This window comes from Rana temporaria, chromosome 8 (genome assembly GCF_905171775.1).
Source record: "Rana temporaria chromosome 8, aRanTem1.1, whole genome shotgun sequence".
NCBI classification, from domain to species: Eukaryota; Metazoa; Chordata; class Amphibia; order Anura; family Ranidae; genus Rana; species Rana temporaria.
In genome coordinates, this window is record NC_053496.1 from 56857868 (window position 1) to 56884107 (window position 26240).

Here is a 26240-nt window from a genome sequence, read left to right on the forward strand (position 1 = left end):
GCCCGGGAGCCAGGGTCTTAAAAAAACTCTGCCTAAACAAAGATGGCTACCAAAGTCACATGGGGCGGCAACATCCAATCAAATAGCTTCCCCAGTGACCCAGAAAATCATAGAGGGAACACATTCCTTCCAACTTTCTCTCCCTCTGCAGTGTCACTGCAATCGAGTGCCAGCTGCAGTGGAGAAAGTAGACTGTTCCTTCCTGCATGCTTCTAGGACTCTGACGCCAGGCCTGCTACACTTCCCAGGTATTGACTGTAGACTGACTTTTTATGCACATACTGTATGTAGATGGAGGCCATATCTAAACAAAATAACTAGCTATATTTAAAGGCTTCAGTTAGCAATACAGTCAATTTGTGAACATTATCCAGTAAATGATACAACTGATTACAATTCCTAGTTGATAGATCAAACAGTTAATGTGGTATCCTCATGTGGGAGGCAAAGGGGTACCTTTGTAGTGATTAAATAAGTCGACTCTGCCTAAGACCTCCAACCAATCACGGCTGTCCTGTATTCCTGTTCTCTTAATGAGTACCCTATACCTTCCAGACAGTCCACTGCGTGGAACAGCATCCACTTTGGGGGATAGGGACGAAGCAAACCAACAACCTTTCCTTCTCCTTAGGTCATCCAGCCAGCCCAGAGTCCCCAGGCCTCACTCCACCCACCTTACATAGGGGCTCCCACAATGCTCCACAGAGTAGGAAATGCAACCCTTAGGGGAACTAATCCAACTCTACCCACCTACAGAATGATAATAAAAAAGGCATTTAGCAGTTTTTATTTATTAAAATTGCATTTCCATGTTCTGTGTATTGTGGGAGATCCGATATAGTGAATGCAGGGTCCTGGATTTAGTAACACTTTAAATGTTTATGAATGATCTGTGGAAGTATAAGCAACAATTTAAATTATATATATACACACACATATATATACACACACACACACACACTTTTTTTTGCTATAATAAATATCCCCCATTAATATATAAAAAACAAAAAAATTTCCTCCGTTTAGGTCGATATGTATTCTTCTACATATTTTGGGGGGGGAAAAAAAAAATCGCAATAAGCGTATATTGATTGGTTTGTGCAAAAGTTATAGCGTCTACAAAATAATGGCATTTTTATTATTTTATTTTTTTTACTAGTTATGGCGGCGATCTGCGGCAGGAGCACACGTGCTTTGCCGGCGGGGCATGCGCCCGCTAGGCGGCAGATTCAAAGAAACGTACCTGTACATTGCTTTGCCTGCCCGTGCCATTCTGCCGGCGTATAAGTGCGTAAGGCAGTCGGCAAGCGGTTAATCCAAGTTGCAATTCATTTATTAGAGCTACACTTTAGCCAGTCCCTCATGTGTTGTAAGTGGATCTGCTTCTTGAATTCTTCTCTCTACTGAAATTATCACTAGTTTGGCTGATAAGCTTTTCTTAGTATTGATACTTTGAGCGCACAAGCTGCCTGTATGTGAGACACAACATTGAGCCAACATTGGCTAAGTCTTGAAATACCTTCTTCTGTACTGCAAAGAGTTCAACAAATTGGTTTTCCACATGATACATTGGCATACAAACAGGGATAGAGTGAACTGGTGCTCTACAGATGTACCTGAAAGAATGTGTCCCATGCGTGTGAAGACTGAACATTCAGTTCTAAATAGAGTATCTTTAAAAGAGAAGTTTGGTATTTTTTTTCCAATGCTACATCTGTCCCCCGCCAGCTCTAAGGGTGAGAACCGAGCGATTAAACACTGCTGATCGCTCGGTTCTCAGTGCTCCGTGAGCAGAGAGCTGGTTACTGTCAGTCACTGCTGTCTGCTCTGCCCCCCATTGTTGGTTCACTTACCTTTTCCTTCGATTTCCATTCTAAATATTCCCGTTCCTCCTCAGTAAGCTGTTCTGGCTGACTAACCACCGCTCAGATGAGGAGAAACAGGAAGTGAGAAATTCAGACAAAGAAAAAAAACATTTAGAAGGTAAATCGAAGGAAAAGGTAAGTGAACCAACAATGCACTAGCTTACAGGAACCTATTTAGAAAAAAAAAAAAAAAACCTTTACAACCCCTTTAAGAAGTGAAATAAATTACATTTATTTCGGTTAGAGGCCAGCCAGTTCATAAAAGATCACAGGACCCTTCCCATGTGGCAGCTGATAAGATAACTCACCCTGCACCGTGTGCGTCCTTCAACTGCTGCTATTCAGCAGAAGGTAATGAACGTACGCCAAGGCTTTATAGGACTTAAATTGGTTGTAAACCCTTACCTATACTTATATACCTATACTTGTGAAATGAAGGGAAACACAGAGATTAAACTAATCCTCCTACAGAAGTTGTACATGTTTATCTGTGGCAATTTGTCCTGTACATCCTTGTTTCAATGGCCTTTAAAAGCAGGGGGCAGGGAGCTGAAGTTACAACTGTACAAGAGCTCTGAGAGCTGATTGGAAATAAGTGACACCCCCCCCCCCTTTTCACACAGCACACAGGATTAGAGCTGAGGCTGTCAATCAGCTGGAGCTCCCTCCCCTGTCACTTTTATTTGCATCTTGAAACGTGTGAGGTGATTCATGCGGATAGAGGAATGGGACAGCAGAGAGAAATGACACTTAGTACTTTGGAGAGAGGGAAGTACACACTATAGAAAAATGTGCTTTGTTCAGCTTTCATGTGTGAGGTTTACATACACTTTACGTTTAAACCACAATTCAAGTGGTCCCCAGACTACAAATAGGACTGGGGTTCTTAAAACAGGGGGTTCACCCTAAAAAAAAAAAAAAAAAATTCTACCATGCCATCCAGCATACTAGCGCGAGCTACAGTATGCCTTTATTTTTATTTTTTTTGCGCCGTACTCACAGTTTAATCCTGTAGTTAAATTTCAGACTCCCCGCGGGGAGTAGGCGTTCCTATGCAGAGGGGAACATGATTGACGGCCGGCTATGGCGCGTCACGCTTCCCGAAAATAGCGGAAATAGGACTTGGCTCTTCACGGCGCCTGCGCAGTCAGCTCCTAGTCTGTGCGCAGGCGCCGAATAGCGCCAAGTCCTACTCCGGCTATTTTCGTGAAGCGTGACACGCCATAGCCGGCCGTCAATCATGTTCCCCTCTGCATAGGAACGCCTACTGAAACTTAACTACGGGATTAAACTGAGTATGGCACAAAAAAATAAAATAAAGGCATACTGTAGCTCACGCTAGTATGCTGGATTTCATGGTAGAAACGTGTTTTTTAGGGTGAACCACCGCTTTAATCTCATCCTCCATACCCCAGAGTAGCTGTGGAAATTACTAGTGCAACAATGTACTTTACAAATGAATAAAATGCAAAATTTAAGCAACATTTGTTTTTAAAATGCAAATAAAATAACAATATATACAATACAATAATTGTTCCCTCCTCTTTTAGAAACGTACAGGTTTGATTTGTGCCACAAACGTTATCATCCTTTCCATCATGTATGCCACCAACACCACATCCATCTTATCCGTGAAGTCGGAGGCTCCCCTGGTGTAGGTCATTAGCTGCTGAGCATATTCAAGGACATTGGAGTCATTCACAGGCATCTAGAAAGCAGAGTATTGTTATGGTCCATAATGCATTATTAAAGGAAATTCAAATCCTGTGCTTGCAAATATTGTCCATTTAATAGGCAATAAAAAATGGGAATGGCGACAAAAGATCTTTCTAGAAAAAAATCATTTTAATAATTTACATACTTACATTCTGCATAGTGAAATAATCGCACTGGTTAAACAATCCATAATGATCTCCTATGTGTTTTTTTAGAAGGTGCGACACGTTTTATGATGCATTTGAAAATATTGCAAAAATGGACACACTTAGCCATCGTCTAAGAAGGATGCTAACCGTTACATTGTCTTTAAGATACAAATTAATGTCGTCTTTGAGAGGTGATAAACAAGAAATCCACAATGATAATCAAATTTCTCACAACTTGCCAGCTAGCCTGCAAAAAAATCAAACTGACCCGTCTAACTATTCATGTTCAGGGCCGGTTCACACCAAAACGGATTATGGGGAGGGTGCGTTCTGAGGACATTTCCCATACCAAATTCAAAATGTACTGGGTGTACGGATCTGCTGTAGATGTTAATATATTCTTAACGACACCCTAAACGCAGATCGTACTTTTTTTTTTTAAGTAGTGCATGTCAGTGGCGTCACTAGGCAGGTGCAGGGGTGTGGGTCGCACCCGGGTGTCACCCCTCTGGCTGGTGTCATGAAGGGGTCTGCACTGAGATGGGGGTGTCTGTACCGATGGGGGGGGTCGGCACTGAGGTGGCGGTGTCTGTACTGATGGAGGGGTTTGCACTGGAGGGGGAGGTTTATACTGAGGGAGGGAGGTCTATATTGATGGAGGGTCGTCTGTACCTAGTGGGGGGGTCTGTACTGAGGGAGGGGGATCTATACTTCATGAGAGGGATCTGTAGTTAGTGGAGGGGTCTGTATGAGAGGGATCTGTAGTTGGTGGGGGGGGGGGGTGACTTTTTTTCACACCGGGTGACACCAATCCTAGTGACGCCACTGGTGCATGTGCCACTTTTTGTGTGATCCAATGTGATTTTAGCCCATCCAAATGAATATGCTGAAAATCACACTGCACCGGGAATAGCACCGAAATGCAAAATGCCCTCCTGTGAGATTCAGGTATGAACTGGCCCTAAAAACAGCGGGTTGGAGCATATATAGCACCGGATAAATTATGAGCAGGTGTGCATGGAGGGAGCCCACGCAAACTTGGCAAGTGTGCTGGGAAATGTGATGTGAAAAAGCCCTTTAACCACTTAAGCCCTGGACCATTATGCAGCTAAAGGACCAGGCCCCTTTTTGCGATTCGGCACTGCGACGGTTTAACTGACAATTGCGCAGTCGTGCTCCCAAACAAAATTGAAGTCCTTTTGTTCCCACAAATAGATTTCTTTTGGTGGCATTTTATCACCTCTGCGGTTTTTATTTTTTGAGCTATAAACATATAAAATAGAGCGACAATTAAAAAAAAAGTTTAATATTTTTTACTTTTTGCTATAAATAAATATCCCCCAAAAATATATAAAAACATTTTTTACTCAGTTTAGGCAGATATGTATTCTTCTACATATTTTTGGTAAAAAAAAAAAAAAAAAATCGCAATAAGCGTTTATTGATTGGTTTGCGCAAAAGTTATAGCGTCTATAAAATAGGGGATCGTTTTATGGCATTTTTATTAATAATTTGTTTTTTTATTTACTAGTTATGGCGGCGATCAGCGATTTTTATCGTGACTGCGACATTATGGCGGATAGGTTATAACCCATAGGTCGTAACAGGAGATGAGCGGCCAATGGTGGTGGTTACACATGGTGTGAATAATATTTTAGGCCTCGTACACACGACTGGACATGTCCGCTGAAACTGGTCCGCGGACCAGTTTCAGAGGACAGATCCGATCATGTGTACAGGCTAGCGGCCAGATTTCCAGCGGACTAAAGTTTCTTAGCATGCTAAGAAACTTGTCCGCTGGAGAGCTGTCCGTCAGACATGTCCGCTGGTTAGTACGTCTAACCAGCGGACCGAAATCCTGTGCATGCATCGAATTGATTCGACGCATGCGTGGAAGCATTGAACTCGCGTGATAGAGAACGTCGGTGTCGTCTACGTCACAGTGTTCTCTGTCCGCGGGATATTTCGTTTGATGGTGTGTACAGCCATCAGACCGAAATCTCCAAGCGGACATGTCCGATGAAAACGGTCCGCGGACCGTTTTCATCGGACATGTCCCCTCGTCTGTACGGGGCCTAAGAGTAAGCACATATAAAGATGATTTTGTTGGTTGGTGGTGAAGCACATTCACATCATTTTGTATTTTTTGTTTCTTGTTTTTCTCGTGATATTGGAATTGTGGAATTACAGTATGTGAAGACTCTGCTATATATATTTAATGAACTATTGAATCTATATACATGTGCAGCGTCCCACTCAGGACATGTGGGATCTGCAAAAGTATTACTTCTTTGTCATTGCTATATTGCATGTCATTTTGCATTGTATACCTGTGGTATCCCTGTTCATAGGCTGGTCAGGTGTGCTTCTTACTTCCCACCACAAGATGGGGATAGCACCACTCTGGGAAATCTATCCCAGCTCAGGCTTATCTGTGGTTCAGTTGGGCTGTACAGAAAGCAGCATGGAGAGAGAAAGGTGAGAGAAAGTCAGTCCAGAGAAGGGACACATTTAAACTGCTAAAATCAAAGGATAAAAGCCATTAATCGGCAGCAAGGACCTTTGAGTATACAGGTGAAGGATTTATTAGCCTCCGGCAACCTCACCCATGTCACTGGATTCAAAAAGGACCAGACACAAGTAAGCATTATTACTGAACCACACCCTGAGTCCAGGCCTCCTAAAGTCTATTAGCAGTGGATCAGCAGAACTCCTCTATTTACCCAGAGACTGTATTCTAACTGGATGTTTGTACTGCAACCAAAACCAGACACAGTAAAAGTTGTGAGTTGTATTCTGCCACTGTCTATCTCATTCTTTAACATTGTTACTACAACTGGTTGTACCACCATTAACGGTACTGGCGTCACGACAAATATCATCAAGGGACCCAGCCGCCACAAGCACTCTAAACACCCCTGTCATCACGGGCACCTCAACCACCATCTTGGCTGGCGTTTCCCTATCGCAGAGCGTGCCCCGGAGGATTTCGTGCTATCTTCCCTTTCACTGTGCGACCGGCCCAGGGAGGCTTTCTGCTAACCGTGAGTAAACCGATGAACTGTATTATTGCTGTCTCTCATCGGCCCACCGTGCACCTCATGTGTTCCCCTGCGGTTCTGGCTTGTTGCATAAGAAAAATTGGCGTCACGAACAGGATAATTACCCCTGTGCCTTATCTAAAAGACTGTCGCATCAGAATAAGCCCCTTTGCTTTATTGAGAGACTATTTACTTATTGCATGCTGTGTGGGGCCACAGAACTGTTTAAACTGTTTAAAAATTGCATGGAAGCGTTACCAGCATAAAAATCGCAGCATCCAATTTGTGTGTTAACAAAACTGCATGCAGTATTTGAATTGACTATTTCCATTCACTTAAAATGGCTGCCAGAGACCTTCTTGTTCAAAAATTCCTACGCCATCACTGTGGATAAGTTAGTGACACCCCCTGAAGAGCGGGAAAGTTTGGTGCCACCTATTTATGCAAAATTGTCCGGCCAGCCCGCCTTACCTTTGCTGTGTCAATCCTGGGAGGAAAGTGTGACAAACGCACGCCCCAGAAGTCGCGAGACTTTGCAGGCGAGAAAAAGAAGAGAAAATAATCGCATTGCTTGCCGTCCGAGCATGTAATCGCAACAGGTCAGTTGCCTCTACTAACTATAAGGAACACTGATAGCTGGAACTCTGCTAGAGATCCAAAATCAACATTGCTGCAGCATTGTATTCAGCTGGCATTAAATTCTTAAAGGGCCATACACCCGCAAGACAGCGGTTGCCCATAGCAACACCGCACAAAAAGTGTCTAAAAACGCATTTGACTTACCTAACTAGAACTCACCTGCTGTTACCATGTCTGTGCAAGGAGATGACGTGCAGCCCGACCTCAGAGGACCCCCTGCATCAGCCGCAGTCGGTCCCAATGCAATACCAACCGCTGCAGCACCAAGCCTAATGCCTTTAACCATGCCTTATTATTTTGGGGCCCCCTGGTTCCCACGATATTCTGGGGAAATTCATACTTTAAGGGACTTTAAAGAGAAAATTCTGGCTATGTTCAGATTGTACCCTGTATCCCCAGAGCAACAGATGGAGATTCTTCTTGCGCAATTGGAAGGAGCTGCGCTCAGAGAAGTGAAATCCTGGCCGAGCTCAGAGAGAAAGACCATGGAGCAGATTTTTGAACGTCTCTACACCACCTTCGAACCCAGAACCGTGTCAGAGGTCAAGATGAGGTTCTTCAGCAAGAGACAGCAATCTGGTGAGTCACTCAGAGACTTTGCATTATCTTTGCAGGAAGCCCTTAGAGCTGTTGTCCAAGTAGACCCCCGTGAGGCAGAAAATCAGGACAAAACCCTGAAAGAACAATTTATTGAAGGCGTCCATACAGACAATCTAAAGAGCCAACTAAGAATGTTAGCCGCCCAACATCCAAGCGCTACCTTCTTAGATTTTAAAGAACTAGCTATCAGCATACTGGGAAAAAGCCCACCAACAGAACCTGTTAGATCTGTTGACGTGCCTGTATCACAGCTGGTTACCCCTGTAAAGTCTTTACCTATAGTCAGTCAGGCAACCCAAGCTCCAGTTCCTGACGCAGTTGCTGCCTTGACTGAGCAAGTCCGTTTTCTGACTAAAAGTCTGGAGAAAGTCCACCAAAAATTGGAACAATGGGAGAAACCATTAATGCTAGAGGATGAGAAACCTGTGTCCAGAAGACTCTTCCCCTCTAATTCTAGAGAGACTTATTCCAGAAATTCTGGCGGACGCCCCCCTGACCGCACTAGTACCCCCAAGCGGCCTATCTGCACGTACTGTCACAAATCAGGCCATACAGAAGCAACCTGCTGGCAGTTAAACGAGCAACCCCCGAGGCCAAGGACCACCCCTCGGGAGGTAAACCAATAGGTCCAGAAGATCCCCACTGGATGCCAAGATACGTCGGATCCCGTCCTGAAGTGGCACTTCAAATAAATGGAGTCCCTTTTGTTGCCCTAGTTGACACCGGATCCCAAGTCACCACCATCCAACAAGCAGCCTTTGAAAAATACTGGGATCAAAATCAGCTTACCCAGCCTCCAGAATCCTGGCTGAGTCTCATAGCCAGTAACGGCAAACCCATACCAGTCCATGGTTATTGGGAACCTACCATTCAAGTAGGAGGAACTACACTACCTCGACAAGGCCTTATTGTGGTACAAGTCAGAGACAATAACCCTAACCCTCCAATAGTCCTAGGAATGAATGTCCTCAGGAACTGTTATGTTGAGATGCTAGAAGCCTTGCACCAGTTAGTGCCTACTGCCCCTCCTGATTCTAAGAAGGTGATCCAACAAACCATCCGTGTACTAAATGCGCAACAGAGATTCACCAACGAAAAAGGAGAAATTTGCTGTGCCCGCATCCGGGATAAGCAACCTGTGATCCTCAAACCCAACACCGAAACTCTCTTGTGGTGCCGAGCTGTAGTCGGAATCCAAGGTCAAGACTACCAAGCCCTGGTAGAGCCTGTTGTTTTGGAAGACTATCCTCTAGTTAGAGCTGCAAGGAGCCTAGTAACCGTCTCTGAAGGTAAAGTGCCTATACGACTCCTAAACTTGAGTGATAGCAGCGTAACACTATCAAAACACCTTCCTATTGCACAGCTAATCCAAGTCACTTTTCAAGATGTCATCAGTGTGGCTACAGCTACCACAGAGCAAATTCCCAAGAGACAGAACGCCCAGGACCAAGATGTAAACACATCCTGGTGGAAAGAACTTCATGTGGGAGATGCTTCCACACCAGCAAACCAAATAGAGGGAGTACTAAAAATTGTGAAGGAGCTTCACCTTGCCTTCAGTAAGCATTCCACCGACTATGGAGAAGTGGATATCATCAAGCACTCCATTCCTACAGGTTCACACCCACCGATCAAGGAAAGATATCGGCCTATACCACCAACTATGTACCAATCCGTAAAGCAAATGATCCAAGAGATGAAGGACTCCAATGTCATTAGAGACAGCCATAGTCCATGGGCTGCACCTCTAGTCCTTGTCCGTAAAAAGGATGGTAACATCAGATTCTGTGTGGATTACAGAAAAATTAACCAAATCACCCACAAGGATGCTTACCCTTTACCACGCATAGAGGAATCTTTGACAGCTTTAGGATCTTCAGCCTACTTCTCTACCCTTGATTTAACCAGTGGATACTGGCAAGTACCCATGGCACCTGAAGATCGTGAGAAGACTGCATTTACCACCCCGATGGGCCTATTTGAGTTCAACCGCATGCCTTTTGGACTTTGCAATGCGCCCGGAACCTTTCAAAGATTAATGGAGCATTTTTTAGGACACAAAAATTTTGAAACTGTCCTGTTGTACTTAGATGATGTCATCATCTACTCCAAATCGTATGAAGATCACTTGAAACATTTGGCTGAAGTTTTTCAAATCCTCATTAAACATGGACTCAAAGTCAAACCATCTAAGTGCTATCTACTGAAGACAGAAGTCAAATACTTAGGGCATATTGTAAGCTCTGAAGGTGTTAAACCGGATCCAGAGAAGATAGCCGCAGTCCGAAATTGGCCTACTCCTACTACAGTGAAAGAAGTGAGGAGCTTTCTCAGTTTCGCAGGATACTACAGACGCTTTATTCCTCACTTTGCCCAAATTGCGGGGCCAATATTAGAACTTCTGAGAGGACATCCCAAGAGGTACCAAAAGTCTCCAATACCAGTTGAATGGAACACAGAAAGGGAAATTGCCTTCCAGCTCCTAAAGAAGAAGTTAACAGAACCACCAATCCTAGGCTATCCAGATTACCAGCAGCCATTTCATCTTTACACAGATGCTAGTAAGAAAGGTCTGGGAGCTGTCCTATCGCAGGTACAGGAAGGAAAAGAAAGAGTTATTTCCTACGCTAGTAGATCTCTTAAAGGTACTGAAAGAAACGACCAAAACTATAGTTCCTTCAAATTGGAATTCCTAGCACTCGTGTGGGCTGTTACAGAAAAATTTAAAGATTACCTTGCCGCAACACCATTTGTGGCCTTCACAGATAACAATCCGCTAGCACATCTGAATACCGCCAAGTTGGGAGCATTAGAACAAAGATGGGCCTCACGCCTAGCTAACTACGATTTCACCATAAAATACAGAACAGGAAAAGCAAATGAAAATGCGGATGCATTATCCCGTCTGCCTACCCAAGAAGACCCTACTACACAGGAAGATGTTTGGGAAGAGGTAGAAATGCCAGCTTTTTACAAAAATTTTGCCCAACAAGACATTATCACCATCAAAGGAAGAAAAGTCCTTAATCTTCAACAACAAGTGGATCCAAGATCCCAAGTGGACAAAGAAAGGTGGATCAAGCTGCAAAATGAAAGCAGAGTGTTGGGAGAACTGCAAGATTTCTTCACCAGCGGAAGAACCCCTGAAAGAATTCGCAGAAGAAATGCTGATCCAGAATTGTCAAAACTTTGGAGACACAGAAAACATCTCTTCCTACAGAAGGGCCTACTATTAAGAAGAACTTTAGACCCAATTACCTCGGATTGTCTATACCAAATCTTAATACCACGCCGAGATGCAAGAATCATTCTTGAGATGTATCATGATCAATCAGGACACTTTGGCGTGCAGAAGACAGAAGCCACCATCCGTAGAAGATTCTACTGGATTGGGATGAGAGGAGACATTGAAAAGTGGTGTCGAGAATGTTCCACCTGTGCTATTGGAAGAAATGAAAAACATGACCAAAAAGCACCCTTACATCCCATTGTAAGTCGAACACCGCTAGAAATAGTTGCAATTGACCATGTGAAGCTGGAACCAAGTCGCTCAGGTTACACATACGCCATGACCATCATCGATCATTATACCAAATTTGTTGTAGCCGTACCTGTCAAGGACCTGACCGCTAGAACAACTGCAGATGCCTTCTGGAAACATTTCCTATTGCCATATGGATGCCCAGAAAGAATCCTTACAGATCAGGGATCTGCCTTTGAGTCGCAACTCTTCAAAGAACTGTGTACACTTCACAATTGCCAGAAAATCAGGACCACAGCCTATCACCCCCAAGGCAATGGACTTTGCGAGAAAATGAACCAAACTTTAATTGAGATGTTAAGAGCAGTACCTCCTGCTACAAGAAGTGATTGGCCTACTCTATTGCCTCAGTTGATGTACACCTACAATAACACGATTCACTGTTCTACTGGGTATACACCTTACTATCTCATGTTTGGCCGACAAGGTAAACTACCTGCTGACCATACTTTGGGCGTACAAGTGCCTGATGCAATCAACCCTCTACCAAAGACTGATTGGGTGAGTGAGCACCAAAGACGTCTAATTGATGCACAAGAAATTGTTCAACATCGCATGGAACATGCTCATGAAAAGCAACAAAGAGATTATAACCAATCTGCCAAAGCAGAACCTCTCAAAATTGATGACCATGTATGGTTAAAAAACAACCATCGCACCAGCAAGTTAGATAGCAAATGGGAGAGAGAACCTTACACCATTACAGCTATTCTCAATCCAGAGACTGATACTTACGAGATCACTAAAGAAAACAAATCACGTGTAGTACATCGCAATCGCCTTAAGTTATGTCTCAAGGAAAGTACTCAAGAAGAAACTCTTCAAGAAGAAGCTATCCAAGAGGAAACACAATCCATAGAACCAGAGCCTACAAAATCATCTGATTCAGAGAATCCACTACAGTCTTTTGGAAAAGCATTATTAGACTCTGATCCTTTACAATGGTTCCTTACACCATGGCTCAATATCCTAGTGCCTGCCAAGACCAATACAACCGCACTTCAACCAGAGGAGCTATCTCAAGAAGTGTCTACTACAGCTCAAGAGACACCAAGTTCCCTTGAAACAAGGCCTGTAGAAACTCAGCCGCTAAGAAGATCTGACAGAACTACAAGAGGACGACCACCTGTCCGTTTGGAGGATTACCTGCACCAGCAGCCGAGAAGTCGACTACCAACCCTGTCATCTCATCGTTGAGTGCATCCTTACATCGTCTGAAGTTCCAGAGTGAGAAGAAGACTTACTTGGGATATTATGTTTATTTCCTTTAAGGGACTTTTCAAAAGGACTACATACCTACTGTTTTGCAACGTTCAAGCCTGCACCCGGAGATAGACTTTCACGTACCTGAGCCTCCGTGATATTCATCTGTTGACATTTTCCTGTGCCCAGGGAACGGACTCATACCCTGTGAGCCTCCTGAGATGTTATTTTTGCTTTGTTTTCCTTTTTCCATCTCATCGTGGACTATTCTGGTTTTGCCATACATACCAGTCTTCAGAGGAAAAACTACACCCCTTTTTGTCACTTTTTGTCACATTTCGTTGTTGCCTGAGATATGTTTGCCTAACCCATTTTACTTGCAGATACAAGAAGTACAAGAATGGGGTTATATTGTTGTTTCCTATGCATGCATGCTTTTCCCTTTCTCTTATATCTTACAGGAAGACACAACATCGAGTCAAAAGTGTGCCGAGGTCGACACACGTTTTACCATGGGGGTATGCAGCGTCCCACTCAGGACATGTGGGATCTGCAAAAGTATTACTTCTTTGTCATTGCTATATTGCATGTCATTTTGCATTGTATACCTGTGGTATCCCTGTTCATAGGCTGGTCAGGTGTGCTTCTTACTTCCCACCACAAGATGGGGATAGCACCACTCTGGGAAATCTATCCCAGCTCAGGCTTATCTGTGGTTCAGTTGGGCTGTACAGAAAGCAGCATGGAGAGAGAAAGGTGAGAGAAAGTCAGTCCAGAGAAGGGACACATTTAAACTGCTAAAATCAAAGGATAAAAGCCATTAATCGGCAGCAAGGACCTTTGAGTATACAGGTGAAGGATTTATTAGCCTCCGGCAACCTCACCCATGTCACTGGATTCAAAAAGGACCAGACACAAGTAAGCATTATTACTGAACCACACCCTGAGTCCAGGCCTCCTAAAGTCTATTAGCAGTGGATCAGCAGAACTCCTCTATTTACCCAGAGACTGTATTCTAACTGGATGTTTGTACTGCAACCAAAACCAGACACAGTAAAAGTTGTGAGTTGTATTCTGCCACTGTCTATCTCATTCTTTAACATTGTTACTACAACTGGTTGTACCACCATTAACGGTACTGGCGTCACGACAAATATCATCAAGGGACCCAGCCGCCACAAGCACTCTAAACACCCCTGTCATCACGGGCACCTCAACCACCATCTTGGCTGGCGTTTCCCTATCGCAGAGCGTGCCCCGGAGGATTTCGTGCTATCTTCCCTTTCACTGTGCGACCGGCCCAGGGAGGCTTTCTGCTAACCGTGAGTAAACCGATGAACTGTATTATTGCTGTCTCTCATCGGCCCACCGTGCACCTCATGTGTTCCCCTGCGGTTCTGGCTTGTTGCACATGTACCCTGTATCTATTCGTATAGTTGTATTCAAATATGGCGCTGAATCACGATTGGTTTTGAGTATTTTAATGCATAACAACCTAACAAAATGTCTCCCGTTGTTCTTAGTGTTCTAAACTTCTGAAAGGTCAAATCTGGTTGCTTTGGAAAATTTGTAAACCACTATCCTCTAAATAATAATACTGAAAAAACCCATCAGTATTTGTATTTTATTTTTATAGTGAAGGTTAAAAATATAATCATCTGATTGGGAGTTAATGAAACACTTCAGGACTTTTGAGCTTTTTACATTAATATTTCCTTGGTGTGAACAGGGCTTTGGAATGAGTCTTGTGTGTGCTGACTCAGTCAGTTTTGCGGACATTCTTGTAAATTATCTTTATGAGGCATTTGCAAGCACAGTCTGTGTTTCAGTATCTACAGATGTGGCCCTCTTTGCAAATATTAATAATAATAAATATGTATAAAAATAACACAAAAGGTATTTACTGGTGAGCGATAATAGTTATCACATGTTCAGTGAGGGAAGTACAAGGGCCGATTACCAGGCTGAAGGCATGAAGATGTCTTGTTACTTCGTGAGTAAAGGGGCATTCTGAATAGTCTTGTTCTGCCCAGCGTCCATTGCGGTCACACTTTCGCCAGGCTCGTGGTTCTTCTCCATGTTCAGCATAAAGCAGTGAGCCAAGTGCAAACGCTCTGCAGGGGTAGAAAGCCACCATGCCAGCTAACGTTCTAGGCCATCTACGAAAATAAATATAAAAGATTATGATTTTCCACATAGATTGGTGTTTTCCCATCAGCCTTTCCTGTTAAGGGTTAAAATACAAACCCAAATCATATTTCAATATTTTTTACATTTACAGCTTTCATTACAAAAATATTACATGATCCCACCACAAATGTCCTTGCTCAGGCACGTCCTGTTATAGGGTATCAACACTCTACTCCTGTCTCCAAGTTGTGCTCCTGCATTGTCACTAAATGGGCTTCCAATAGGAATTTCAATGCACATTATTACATTGGCATGGACCTTAAATAAAGTGCAGCACAATCACAACAATGCTACCCTAACATAAATGAGGTAATCAATGCTAATAATATCCCCAAACAAAATATATAGTGAAACATGTCTACATATGTAACCATTACAAACTGGAAAAAATATATATCTTACATAATATCTGATTGAAAAAAAGTAAATACAAAATCACAATAAATATCCTTTGTGCATAAGCTCTCAAAGTGAAAATAATAAAAAATGATCTCGCATGATAGCAGTGCACCAATGGAATTCAACAAATTCTTGCATGCAGAAAGTGCTCCAAACTAAATCTTGTGGACTTCTTCCCTTTCTTCTGTAAAAAATAAATAATATATACTTTCTAATTTTATAAGGCAATGCTACTGGCCAAAATCACCCAGAATGGCTCAAGGCAAATCTGCTGATAATACAACAGCAGGTGCAGACTGACCATTTGGGCACTGCCCGAGGGCCCCATGCCACTAGGGGGTCCCATTAGGGTTGCCAGCCTCAGTAAAACCAGGGACAGTATGTAAAACACTGGGCCAGATTCTGGAAGAATCTGCGGCGGCGTAGCATAAGCCATTTACACTACGCCGCGGCAACTTACTGGAGCAAGTGCCGTATTCCTCAAGCACTTGCTCCACAGTTTGCGGTGGCGTAGTGTAAATGGGCCAGCGTATCCCCGCGTAATTCAAAGGGGGCGGCTTGTATTTAAATTAAGTGCGCCCCCGCGACGATTAAACTGCGCATGCGCCGGGCTAAAAATAGCCCAGTGCGCATGCTCCAGTTCTAGATGGAAAACATCAATGATGCCGACGTGTGCGTCATTGACGCAAAGTCGAATTCAAGAACGACTTAGGAAAACGACGTACCCGACGGGAAAAGACGACGCGGACCGGACACCATACTTAACATGGCATACGGCGGACTGGCGTAAGGTTACCCCTCATATAGCAGGGGTAACCTTACGCTTACGCAAACGACGTAAGCGATGGCTACGCGACGCGAATTCGTTCGGGAATTGGCGTATCAGGCTCATTTGCATAAACAAATGAGACCTCAACGTAAACGCCACCTAGTGGCCGGCGGAGAATTACATTTAAGATCCGACAGTGTAAGTGACTTACACCTGTCGGATCTACAGCGTATCTATGCAAAAATTATTCTAGGAATCACTCGCATAGATACCCGGGCTCAGAAACAGAGATACGACGGAGTTTCCTGAGATACTCCGTCGTAACTCTTCTGAGAATCTGACCTAGTGTGTTTTTTTTTTTAAATCCCAAGATTATAGCTGCCCCGCCTCTCCAGCACCTTTTCAGTGTGTGTATGTGTATTCATTGTGTATGTATAGTGTGTGTGTGTGTGTGTGTGTGTGTGTGTGTGTGTGTATACTGTGTGGCCTCATAAGCTATTGCCTGAGGGGCCCCATAATCTCCTATTGCCAGGGGGCCCCATGAGTTGTCAGTCCGTCCCTGCACAACAGTCTATGGTACATGCCTCTTGGATGTCAGACTTTTGGAATGGCTGATAGGATGTCATGCCCGCCACATGCATACTGTGGTTCTATGAACACATCTGTTCTCTCTTGTGTAATCTGGACATTACAATTAGAGCTTAAATATCAAGAACATCTCCCAGACTAGGCGACAAACTTGAAGGCAATTCCAACTTTTGTAAAATTTTCATAAATGCACCCACATTAAAATAAAATAAAAATGCATTTATTATATTTTTGCATTGTAGCCTGCAGAGTATTGCAGTGATCAGTTAAATGCTGGTGCAATGCATATAGTCTTGCAGACTCTTCCTCCAGCAGCCTTCAGTTATTGGGCTGGAGGAAGTAAAGAATAGGCTATAGATGACATGGCTATGTGGACAGCCATGCCAAATGAACTGAAAGTAAGATAATACAGGATACACCCACTATTCAGGTAAGTAAGGGGGAAGGGGGGTAGATTGTGTGTGAGGGTTGGGGAATGTTTAAAAGAGAAATTCAGATTTAGGCAAAAAAAAAGTACTTACCTAAGTGGATGAGTACATCCACCAATGCTGCATGTGTCCCCTGTTGGTTCTAAGACTGAGAACTAAGCGATCAAATACTGCTGATTGCTCAGCTCTCAGTCTTCAGGCTGCAAAGAGCTGGTGACTCTCAGTCCCCGGCTCTCTTTTCTTCCCTCCAGCGCTCAGTGGAGAGCGCTGAGCTGTGTAGGGGGCAGGAGCAGCTGGCTCAGGATCTCAGCGGCTCACTGAGAGGCTGATCCAGCTGCCAGTCCAGGCATCTAGGTGGATGCCAACAATGTGGTCGCAATCTTTTCAGAGCCTTGACCGGCTCTTTGGCAGGTCACAGGAGTGCAGAACAAACTGCACTATTGTGATCCATAGGAGAAGTACAGCTAATAAAGCTGTTGCTATACTTCTCCTTCTCCTTTAACGCAGACCTTCTGTAATTTTTTCAACTTTCCATCTATTCAATCTTCTGCCCTTAACTTTGGATAGTAAAACATTTTTCTTCTAGTAAATACATTATACAGCCCACTTCCTGTTTCTTGTCTGGTCATTAGCCTAGGCTTATGACATCATGCACAGCTCTCTCTCTCATCAGAGTTTGCCAGGAAGGGAGGGGGGATAAGTCATAAGAGGGAAAATGAGAGCTGCAGGGCAAGGAGGAGTGCCTCTGTAAATCCAAGAAGTGAACAGGCAGCAGCTTCAGCTGCCCACAGTTAAACCGGCTGCAGCCAGACTTGGTGGAGGGAGATTTCTTCTCCACATTTGGCAAGTACAGAATTACAGTATATATAAAATATGCAAAGTGTTTGGAGAGAAGCTTCAGAATGTCAAAGACATTTGTATTATAAATTATGTGAGCAGACTGCAGTTTCTCTCTAATGTTACATTTTGAATATGGATATAACATGAATAGTTTGGAAGTAACATGAAACTTAGTTTAAAGATATGTGTTTCAAAACTTAAAGTGGAGTTCCACCCAAAAGTGGAACTTCCGCGCATTTGTCTCCCTCCCCCGACCGCTGGCCACATTTGGCACCTTTTGGGGGGGGTACCTGCCTTTGACAGATATCCTGTCCCCACTTCCAGGAGACCGGGGCACAGAGCATTACATGAGCAGCTCGGCTCCTCCTCCCCCTCCTCCTCCTTCCCACGCAGCCGGGCCAGTAGAAGAGCGCAGCGGTGTCTCGCGAATGCGCAGTAGGGATTCAGCATGAAGCTGTAATGCTTTACTACTAGGTTCCCTTACCAGCAATGGAGGCGGCAGCACCCGAGAGCCGATGGAAACATCAGCTGTGGTGCTGACATCGCTGGACTCCAGGACAGGTAAGTGTCCTATTATTAAAAGTCAGCAGCTACAGTAGTTGTATTCATTTTTGCAGGGGTGAGCAAAAAACTCTTTAAATGCCCACAAATATGGTGTATTTTTTTAAAGGAATACATCTAGATCACAATCTAATATCATACTATCACACAAACAAACAACTAGCTGCAGAAGAAAACCATAAATAAAATATTTGTTTGTTGGCATAGGCAATTTTTGCTTTTTTCATGTATAATTCCAGTCATCCAACAACAGCAACATAAAATTCTGCTGTCAAAACAGCTAGATCTCTAAACCGCCTGCTTTTTACAGCTCTACACTACTTGCTGTCAGGTTTTCTGAGAAGCTGATGTGAGATCAGAAAAGTGGAGACCTTTTCCATAAGAGATTATTGGCCTGCAGATCAGTGAGAGAACGCCTTAGAAACAATACCTTTCACTAATCATATATTTAAAGGGTTTATAGGCTTCCGGCCATTTGCAGTGTATTCCCTTTCAAGAGCACAACAGACTCAGGAATGACTTTTGAAATATTCTTTAAAATACATTTTCTTGAACTTTTCTGAAGGATGATCAATAAGGTTGAGAGCATCTTCTTTTTGATTTATATCCAATGATTAATTGCCTTTGGCAGGAATTTGAAGCTGGATCAAAGATTTTATAAATCTAGTGAGCGCTAACAAAATTATATATGCTATCCAGGCTAAGGTTGTCTATAACACACTTTAGAGAGGCGTATGCAGTCAAGCTAAGTGCAAAGCACAAAATGCAAGCATCGGCGCAACCAAAGTTCTGCTTTTACCGGATTTCCTTGGCCGTTCAGAGTTTGAGACCTAAAACCTTTAAAATATACCCAAAGCCAAAACTTCCTTTTTAAATTTTGAATTGTAGGGAATAGTTGAAACCCCTGTGATCTGGTTTCATTCAAAGGATTTTCCCTTCACTTCCTGTCCTGTAGACATATCTGGAGATGGGAGGGAATCTTTTCTGTTTCAATATGATTATTAAAAGGCATTTCCTATTTCCATATAACAATTTGTTACAAATAAAGGTGTACAAATGGCTTATACGATTAAAAGCAGTAGAAAATACACATAAAATATTTCTACAACAGTCAATAGCACACAAGATGGTAATTTTTGCATACAATATAGATCTCTTAAGATGCATCTCCTTACAGGAGACTCGTGTATACATCTAACCAACCAATATTCTTTGAATAGATTTTTAAGTCAAATCTAAGTCCAAGGCACTTTAAATCACATCTAACAAACAACATCTATGTTGAAAGACATATCTGTACTGTCACTTACAAAAATGGACAACTAAGAATACATTCTCAAAGGCTCACAGACATCCCCAACATATCAGATATAATCAAATTCAGGGATGATATCGGGTCAATGTGAGAAGAACTTTGGCATCTCAATCTTATCATTATAAGTCAAGCAAGTCAAAATATGGTTAAAATGAACCAAAAAAAAAGGGGGGGGGGGGGAAATGTCTCCGTGACACCCAATACAATTTCTAATAATTTAGACTGAAAGAGACCTAGTATCAGGAACCTGTACTCACCGAGGCCGAGATGCTGAGGACGGCTCACCTTTGCGACCCTGCGCAGTCCACTCCCTGGAGTTGAGACAGAGGAGGGAAGGCACAAGGAGGCACCGGTGCCGGAAGCAGGTAAGTAGACTTGGTGCAACTGACGGAAGCAGAGCAGATGTGGATGACTGGAACCATTGGAGGTCAGGCAGGAACTGGCAGGAACTAGCAGGAAGTCCAGGAGAAACAAGCAGGAGACAAAGGCAAGTCCGGGTCACAGGCCGTGGGTCAAGGGCTGGAGAAAGCAGAGAAAGTCCGTAGGTACAAGCCAAGTTCAAGGGGCAGGAGACAGCAGCAATCCAAGGTACGTTAGCCAAAGGTCAGAGGTTCCGGGTGAGAGGAGAGTCGTCAGGAAGTCCGGGTCAAAACAGGAAGCTAAGGCAACAGGTACACACACTAAAGCTGATGACAAACCAGCAACCTGTTCAGGGGATGTTGCTGGTTTAAATAGGACTGTCAGTCCTCTGATTGGCCCCAGGGCTGCCGCGTGCGCGCCCGTGCACGCGTCCACGCACACGGCGCGCCGCTGTACCGCGCATGCGCACGTTGCACCCAGGCATGCGCCGAAGCCCCGTTCCACCGCGCATGCGCGGAAGTCTATCAGAGACGGGATTAGTACCCTGACACCTAGGGTCATCAGATAGATAACTGACCCATGGATCCCAGATAGCCTTGAATAAATCTAGCTTATCATGTAGAATAGCAGTCATATGTTCATTGAGCATGATACAGGAGAGCTTATTTTTAAGTTGTTCGAATGGCAGTATGGCCGATTTCCACGATTTAGCTATAACCGTTCTAGCGGAGATTAAAATAAATGTTATAAGGCATTTTTGGGGTCTAGAGGCATTTTTCAGTTCGTATCCCAGCAACGCGTGTTTTGGTGATTTAACTAAATTTATTTGAGTAAGGGTGTATATAAAATTATAAACCCTAATCCAATAACGCCTCACCCTGGGGCATTCCCACCATATGTGATACATCGCTCCCTCTTTTCCACATCAACGGAAGCAAAGAGGAGAAGCACTTTTAAAGTGAGGTGATAGCTGTCACCAGAACAAGTAAAATGATGCCCGAGTAGGAGCCCTATTGTTCTGGGTGGACGTCATATGATGATCTTCAGCATGATCCGTCACCTGCTGTGTCCACTGGACAGAGTGGAGGACAGATCGCTGTGACCAATGTGCCGATACCGGTACTGTATGATCGCTGTGACCAATCCAATCACAGCAGATCACATGACAATTGTAAACAATGAATGGCTTTGATTTATGCCATTCATTGTGTAGTATTGTGTTGATCTCTGTGATTGGTCACAGTGATCATATGGTACAGACAGGGCCAATCACAGGCCATCTGTACCATGTGATTAGCTGTGGCCAATCAAAGCTAATCTCAATAATACACACTGAATATATCTATTGCATTCAGCTAAAAAGTTTGCTTATAACAATGAAAAGAAAGTGTGTAAAAAAACAAACAAAAAAAAAACATGATCACCGAATGTATTGTTCTGGTCACAGTGTGCAAAAAAGAAAAGTAAAAAAAATAAAATAAAAAAAATCTTATATTTAAAACATTGAAAAAAAAAATGGTATTTATTTTTTTACATACTGCCATTAGCCAGTGTCCCTGCTCACCGCCACACCAGTTCTATATACATTTTTTACAACTTCAAAAAAACGTGTCGTGCCTCTTATTACCTTGAAATGTCTACTTATCAAAAAAGGGTAGTTTGGGGGATATTTGTACTTTTCTGGCATTTTCGTGCCTCAAGAAATGAGTACATTGTGATTGATCAATATAAATATATATATATATATATATATATATATATATTGATCATACACACACAATATATATATATATATATATATATATATATATATATATATATATATATACACACACACACACACACATATACATATGTATACATATATACACACACACACACACAAATTGTGCGGTGTGTCACATATGCACTGGGGGGCTGGCTTTGATTCTGCAGTAGATGGTGGCAGAGAGGTGATGAGAGGAACCAGTGGACTCCCAGGACTAGCAAGTACCTGGCTTCTGTAGCTACTGACTTTTAATTTAAGAAAATGGTGAAATACACAGAAGGGTATATTTTACCAGACACTGCTTTACACTAGCTTTTCTTGATTTAAAAATGAATTTACAAGTACTAGTATCAAACAGTATAGAGAGCCAACTAACATATATGATTTTTTTTTTCTGGTAATGTGACCAGAGGTTAGTTGTGTGCAGTGTAACTGGTCATGTGGATGCCGACCGAGTGTGATGAACTGCAACAAGACTAGTATTAGATATTTCTAAGCTCCTTCTACAATAACATGGCTGGGAGTACATAAAGGAAAGAAAGTGTATAGGTCCGCATTAAAGTGAAACCTCAGCCAATTTTTATTTTTTTTCAATAGAGTCAAGAAAGCTTTATTGTTTCTGGCCACTACTGGAGACATTTCCTATCCCACTGACAATGTCAATGTATCAGTGAGTGGAAACATTCACTTTCTCTAAAAAGTGTTTTTATTTCTGTTGTGTTTGTGATAGAGCGAGCTGCCCTCCATCTGTTTCTGTGACAACCCGGCAGGAAGGGAGAGGAAAGTTAACAGGGCAACAGAAAGCAGTACAACTTTAATAGATTCTAACCTTTCCCCTTTCAGACAATTAAAATACATTTTGGCAGGTGTTACACCTATAATATCAGCTCCAATATACAGTACACCTGCATAAACCAAGTGCCGGTTCTAATAAATATAGTTTTTTTTTAAATATATTTTCTTTATTATTGTGAGATTAAATGATTTCATCTTGAAATCTCATGAGAGCGATGGAGAGATTTCCAAACTATTCAGCCATCCATCTATTCCAAACTTGTATTTGGCTGGTCATGCCTGTCTGAATTCCTGCAAAAAAAAAGACCTCAGAGGTACTATCAGTCTCTATGCTTATCAGAGAACTTTGTCTGGGAAAGCTCACAGTGAAGTATCTCCTGCAAATCAAATATTGTGAGCATGAATTGGGTCCTAGAGAAAAGCAAAAATAATAGAATTTTGATACTTGGAGTTCATTAATTAATAGACAAATGGGTTATAATGCCACATGCAGGCAAATGTGGACACTGGAAGCAAGAAAAATGGTCTGGTATAACCCCTCACAGCATGTCTGTGGCATATTTGCCCCTTAAAGAAAGAAACATATTTTTCACGAAGTACAAATCATAGCCAATTGGGACGTACAAAAGCAGTTCAGCGAACATAAAAAAGCTCAAATAACATAACATTAAAACTTGGGGCTAAATGCAGATCAAAGAGATGCCTGAACAGCATTCCCAAGGCTAGTATTAAATAAGACCCGAACATGCATCTGGTAAAATGTAGAAAATTGTGTTAAAAGAACCCCAAATCTGTTAAAAAAAAATTCTAATACTGAAATTGCTCTTAGTCTGATGGCACTAAAATTGTAGTTCCCCAAGCTGAACAATCTTTGTGCAGGGTGAGGATGAGGGTGCCATTGTTGCATATCAGTTACAGTGTGGTGTGAGACTGACCATTGGGACACTCGGGCACTGCCCGAGGGCCCCATGCCACTAGAGGTCCCCATCAGGTTGCCAGGCTCAATAAAACCAGGGACAGTATGTAAAAATCTGTGTTTTTTTTTACATCTGTCCCTGATATGTCCGAAACAGACATGCTTTTGATGTGAAAATCCTGAGATTTTAGCTGCCCCACCTCTGCACTGCCTCCTGTTGTGGTGGCAATCTGTAAGCCCACGGGCCCCATAAGCTTCTATTGCCCAGGGGCCCCATAAGTTGTCAGTCCACCCCTGGTGTGAGGTTGACAAGTTGGTGAAAAGGGCAGTGGTCTGACCCGCATTTGTCACAGTCAATGCTTTTCTAAAGGCAGGACACTAGATCAAGAGTGGAAATGGCCAACTTTCCGGTATGCACCTTACACAAAGGCATTCCATACAAAGTCTGGAAAACTTCTCAAACTATAAACTATTACTCTACTCCAAAACATTTTGAACCAATTACAGAGCAATATCCATTTCAGGAGGCATTTATTAGAAAGTTGTCCATTTACACTCTTGATCTAGTGTCCTGCCTTTAAAAAAGCATTGACTGCGACAAATGCGGATCAGACCACTGCCCTTTTCACCAACATGTCAACCTCACACCACACTGTCACTGATATGCAACAATGCACCCTTGCTCTTCCAATTTTCTCATTTAAGCTATAACAAAATTGGTCATATCTTTTTAAACAACAATATAGTCACAATTTGCAACAGTCCAACATCTAGAGTAATCAAAGAATTTTCAATACAACCCCATCTCTCACCCACCTCATTGATAACTAGCACCAAGATACTGGGAAGTATGCATTCATAAATGACTAGTGGCAAAGTACAGTAAATGGAAATATTACCTAAAATCCCCTTTGTTATTGATTATTCTTTCCATGGGGCAATAAGGTGCTCCAGTTTCCAGAACAACAATCTCTATTTGCTTGGAGATGCTTCCATAGGAAGTATTCACTTGGCATTCCCAAATACCCGAGGCATCTACATCAACACTGGACAAAATTAGATCACTGCAAAACATAAATAAATATCAGGATTAAAATGTTACATCAATTACTGTATGATACAGATTCTAGCAATTATTACAAAATGATTAAATGCTACAAATTATATTGGGCTCGGTGTAGTCCCCATGACCTGTACTTATTTTGTTAGCCTCGGGTAAAGTACTTGTGGATGTTATGTAGAATCTTTTTCTACAGTACTTTTGCAATAATTCGCTTTTTGTATGTTTATGCTAAATTTTAAATAAACACCTCTTAAAAATTAAAATTCCACTTTTACAGATCTACTCCTTCCAGTGACCTATTCTTACCATTCAGACTGGGTTCGGATCCACATACTTTTTTTTAATTTATAACCCCCAGAAACAAATACCAGCAGTTTAACGGGCCATGTATCGCATTCAATCAAAATATAATGCATTTTGATTTTCCATACATTTTAGGTTTTCATGTGTATCTTAAATTAATTTCTGATTTTTCACATTTGACATGCTTGTTTTTCTGTTTGCGTTTTATAACATGTAAATATGTGAAGATTAGTCCCTAAAATAACTTATTGAAGCCCAACTTCAGTTTTGAAAGAAAAATAAAACATCCTTTGTCCAGCATTAGATTGTTTTTTTTTTTTTTCACTCACCTCCTCTCTCTAGCACTGTGTCTGGCAAAAGCCCCCCTAAGTCCTGCTGCGGTCACTGCACTAAGCAACATTAAAAGGGTCACTCAACCTAAAATAAATGGCTAAACAAACTATTTTGTTGTAATTGTAATTTAATGTTATTAAAAGTTACCTTTCCTTTTAAATCTGAACCTGCTGTAAAAATCAATATTCAATACTTTACCAGAAATGTCATGTTTTGTTTGTGTGATAGTGCTTGCTTATGGGAGAATAAGCGATCCAAAAGATAAAAAATTGAATTCTAACCCACAATTGCTTCACAGAGAGCCAGAACGGAGGTGTGTCAATGTAAACAAACAGATCCCAAGACTGTCAGGGAGTACAGAGTGATCGTCTGTTCCTAGTGATTAGGAACAGCAATCTCTCTGTACTCCCCTGTAAGTCCACTACCCCCAGTTAGAAACACCTCCCAGGGAGCACATTTAACCCCTTGATCACCCCCTAGTGTCGCCCCTATCCTGTCAGTGTCATTTATACAGTAATCAGTGCATTTGTATAGCATTGATCGCTGTATAAATGTCACTGGTCCCCAAAGAAAAGTGTCAAAAGTGTCTGATCTGTCCTCTGCAATGTTGCAGTCCCGCTAAAAATCATTGATCATTGCCATTACTAGAAAAAAAAAAGGCATAAATCTATCCCCTATTTTGTAGACGCCATAACTTTTGCGCAAAGCAAACAATATATGCTTATTACGATTTTTTATTTTACCAAAAATATGTAAAAGAATACATATCGGCCTAAACTGATGAAGACTTTTTTTTTTTTTTTTTACCATTTGTTTATATTTATTATAGCAAAAAGTTAAAAATATTGTTTATTTTTT

The 26240-nt window shown here is 42.3% G+C and overlaps 1 protein-coding gene across 3 annotated transcripts in view; it reads right to left on the reverse strand.

Moving 5' to 3' along the window:
* ADGRA1 (adhesion G protein-coupled receptor A1) overlaps positions 1-26240 on the reverse strand; it is an 893528-nt gene that overhangs the window by 642845 nt on the left and 224443 nt on the right. For all 3 annotated transcript variants that reach the window (XM_040361825.1, XM_040361824.1, XM_040361826.1), the window contains 3 exons: positions 24583-24747; positions 14715-14913; positions 3424-3573 (listed from right to left, as the gene is read on the reverse strand). In XM_040361825.1, coding sequence (XP_040217759.1) covers positions 3424-3573; positions 14715-14913; positions 24583-24747 — 514 coding nt within the window. The remainder of the gene's footprint in view (positions 1-3423; positions 3574-14714; positions 14914-24582; positions 24748-26240) is intronic.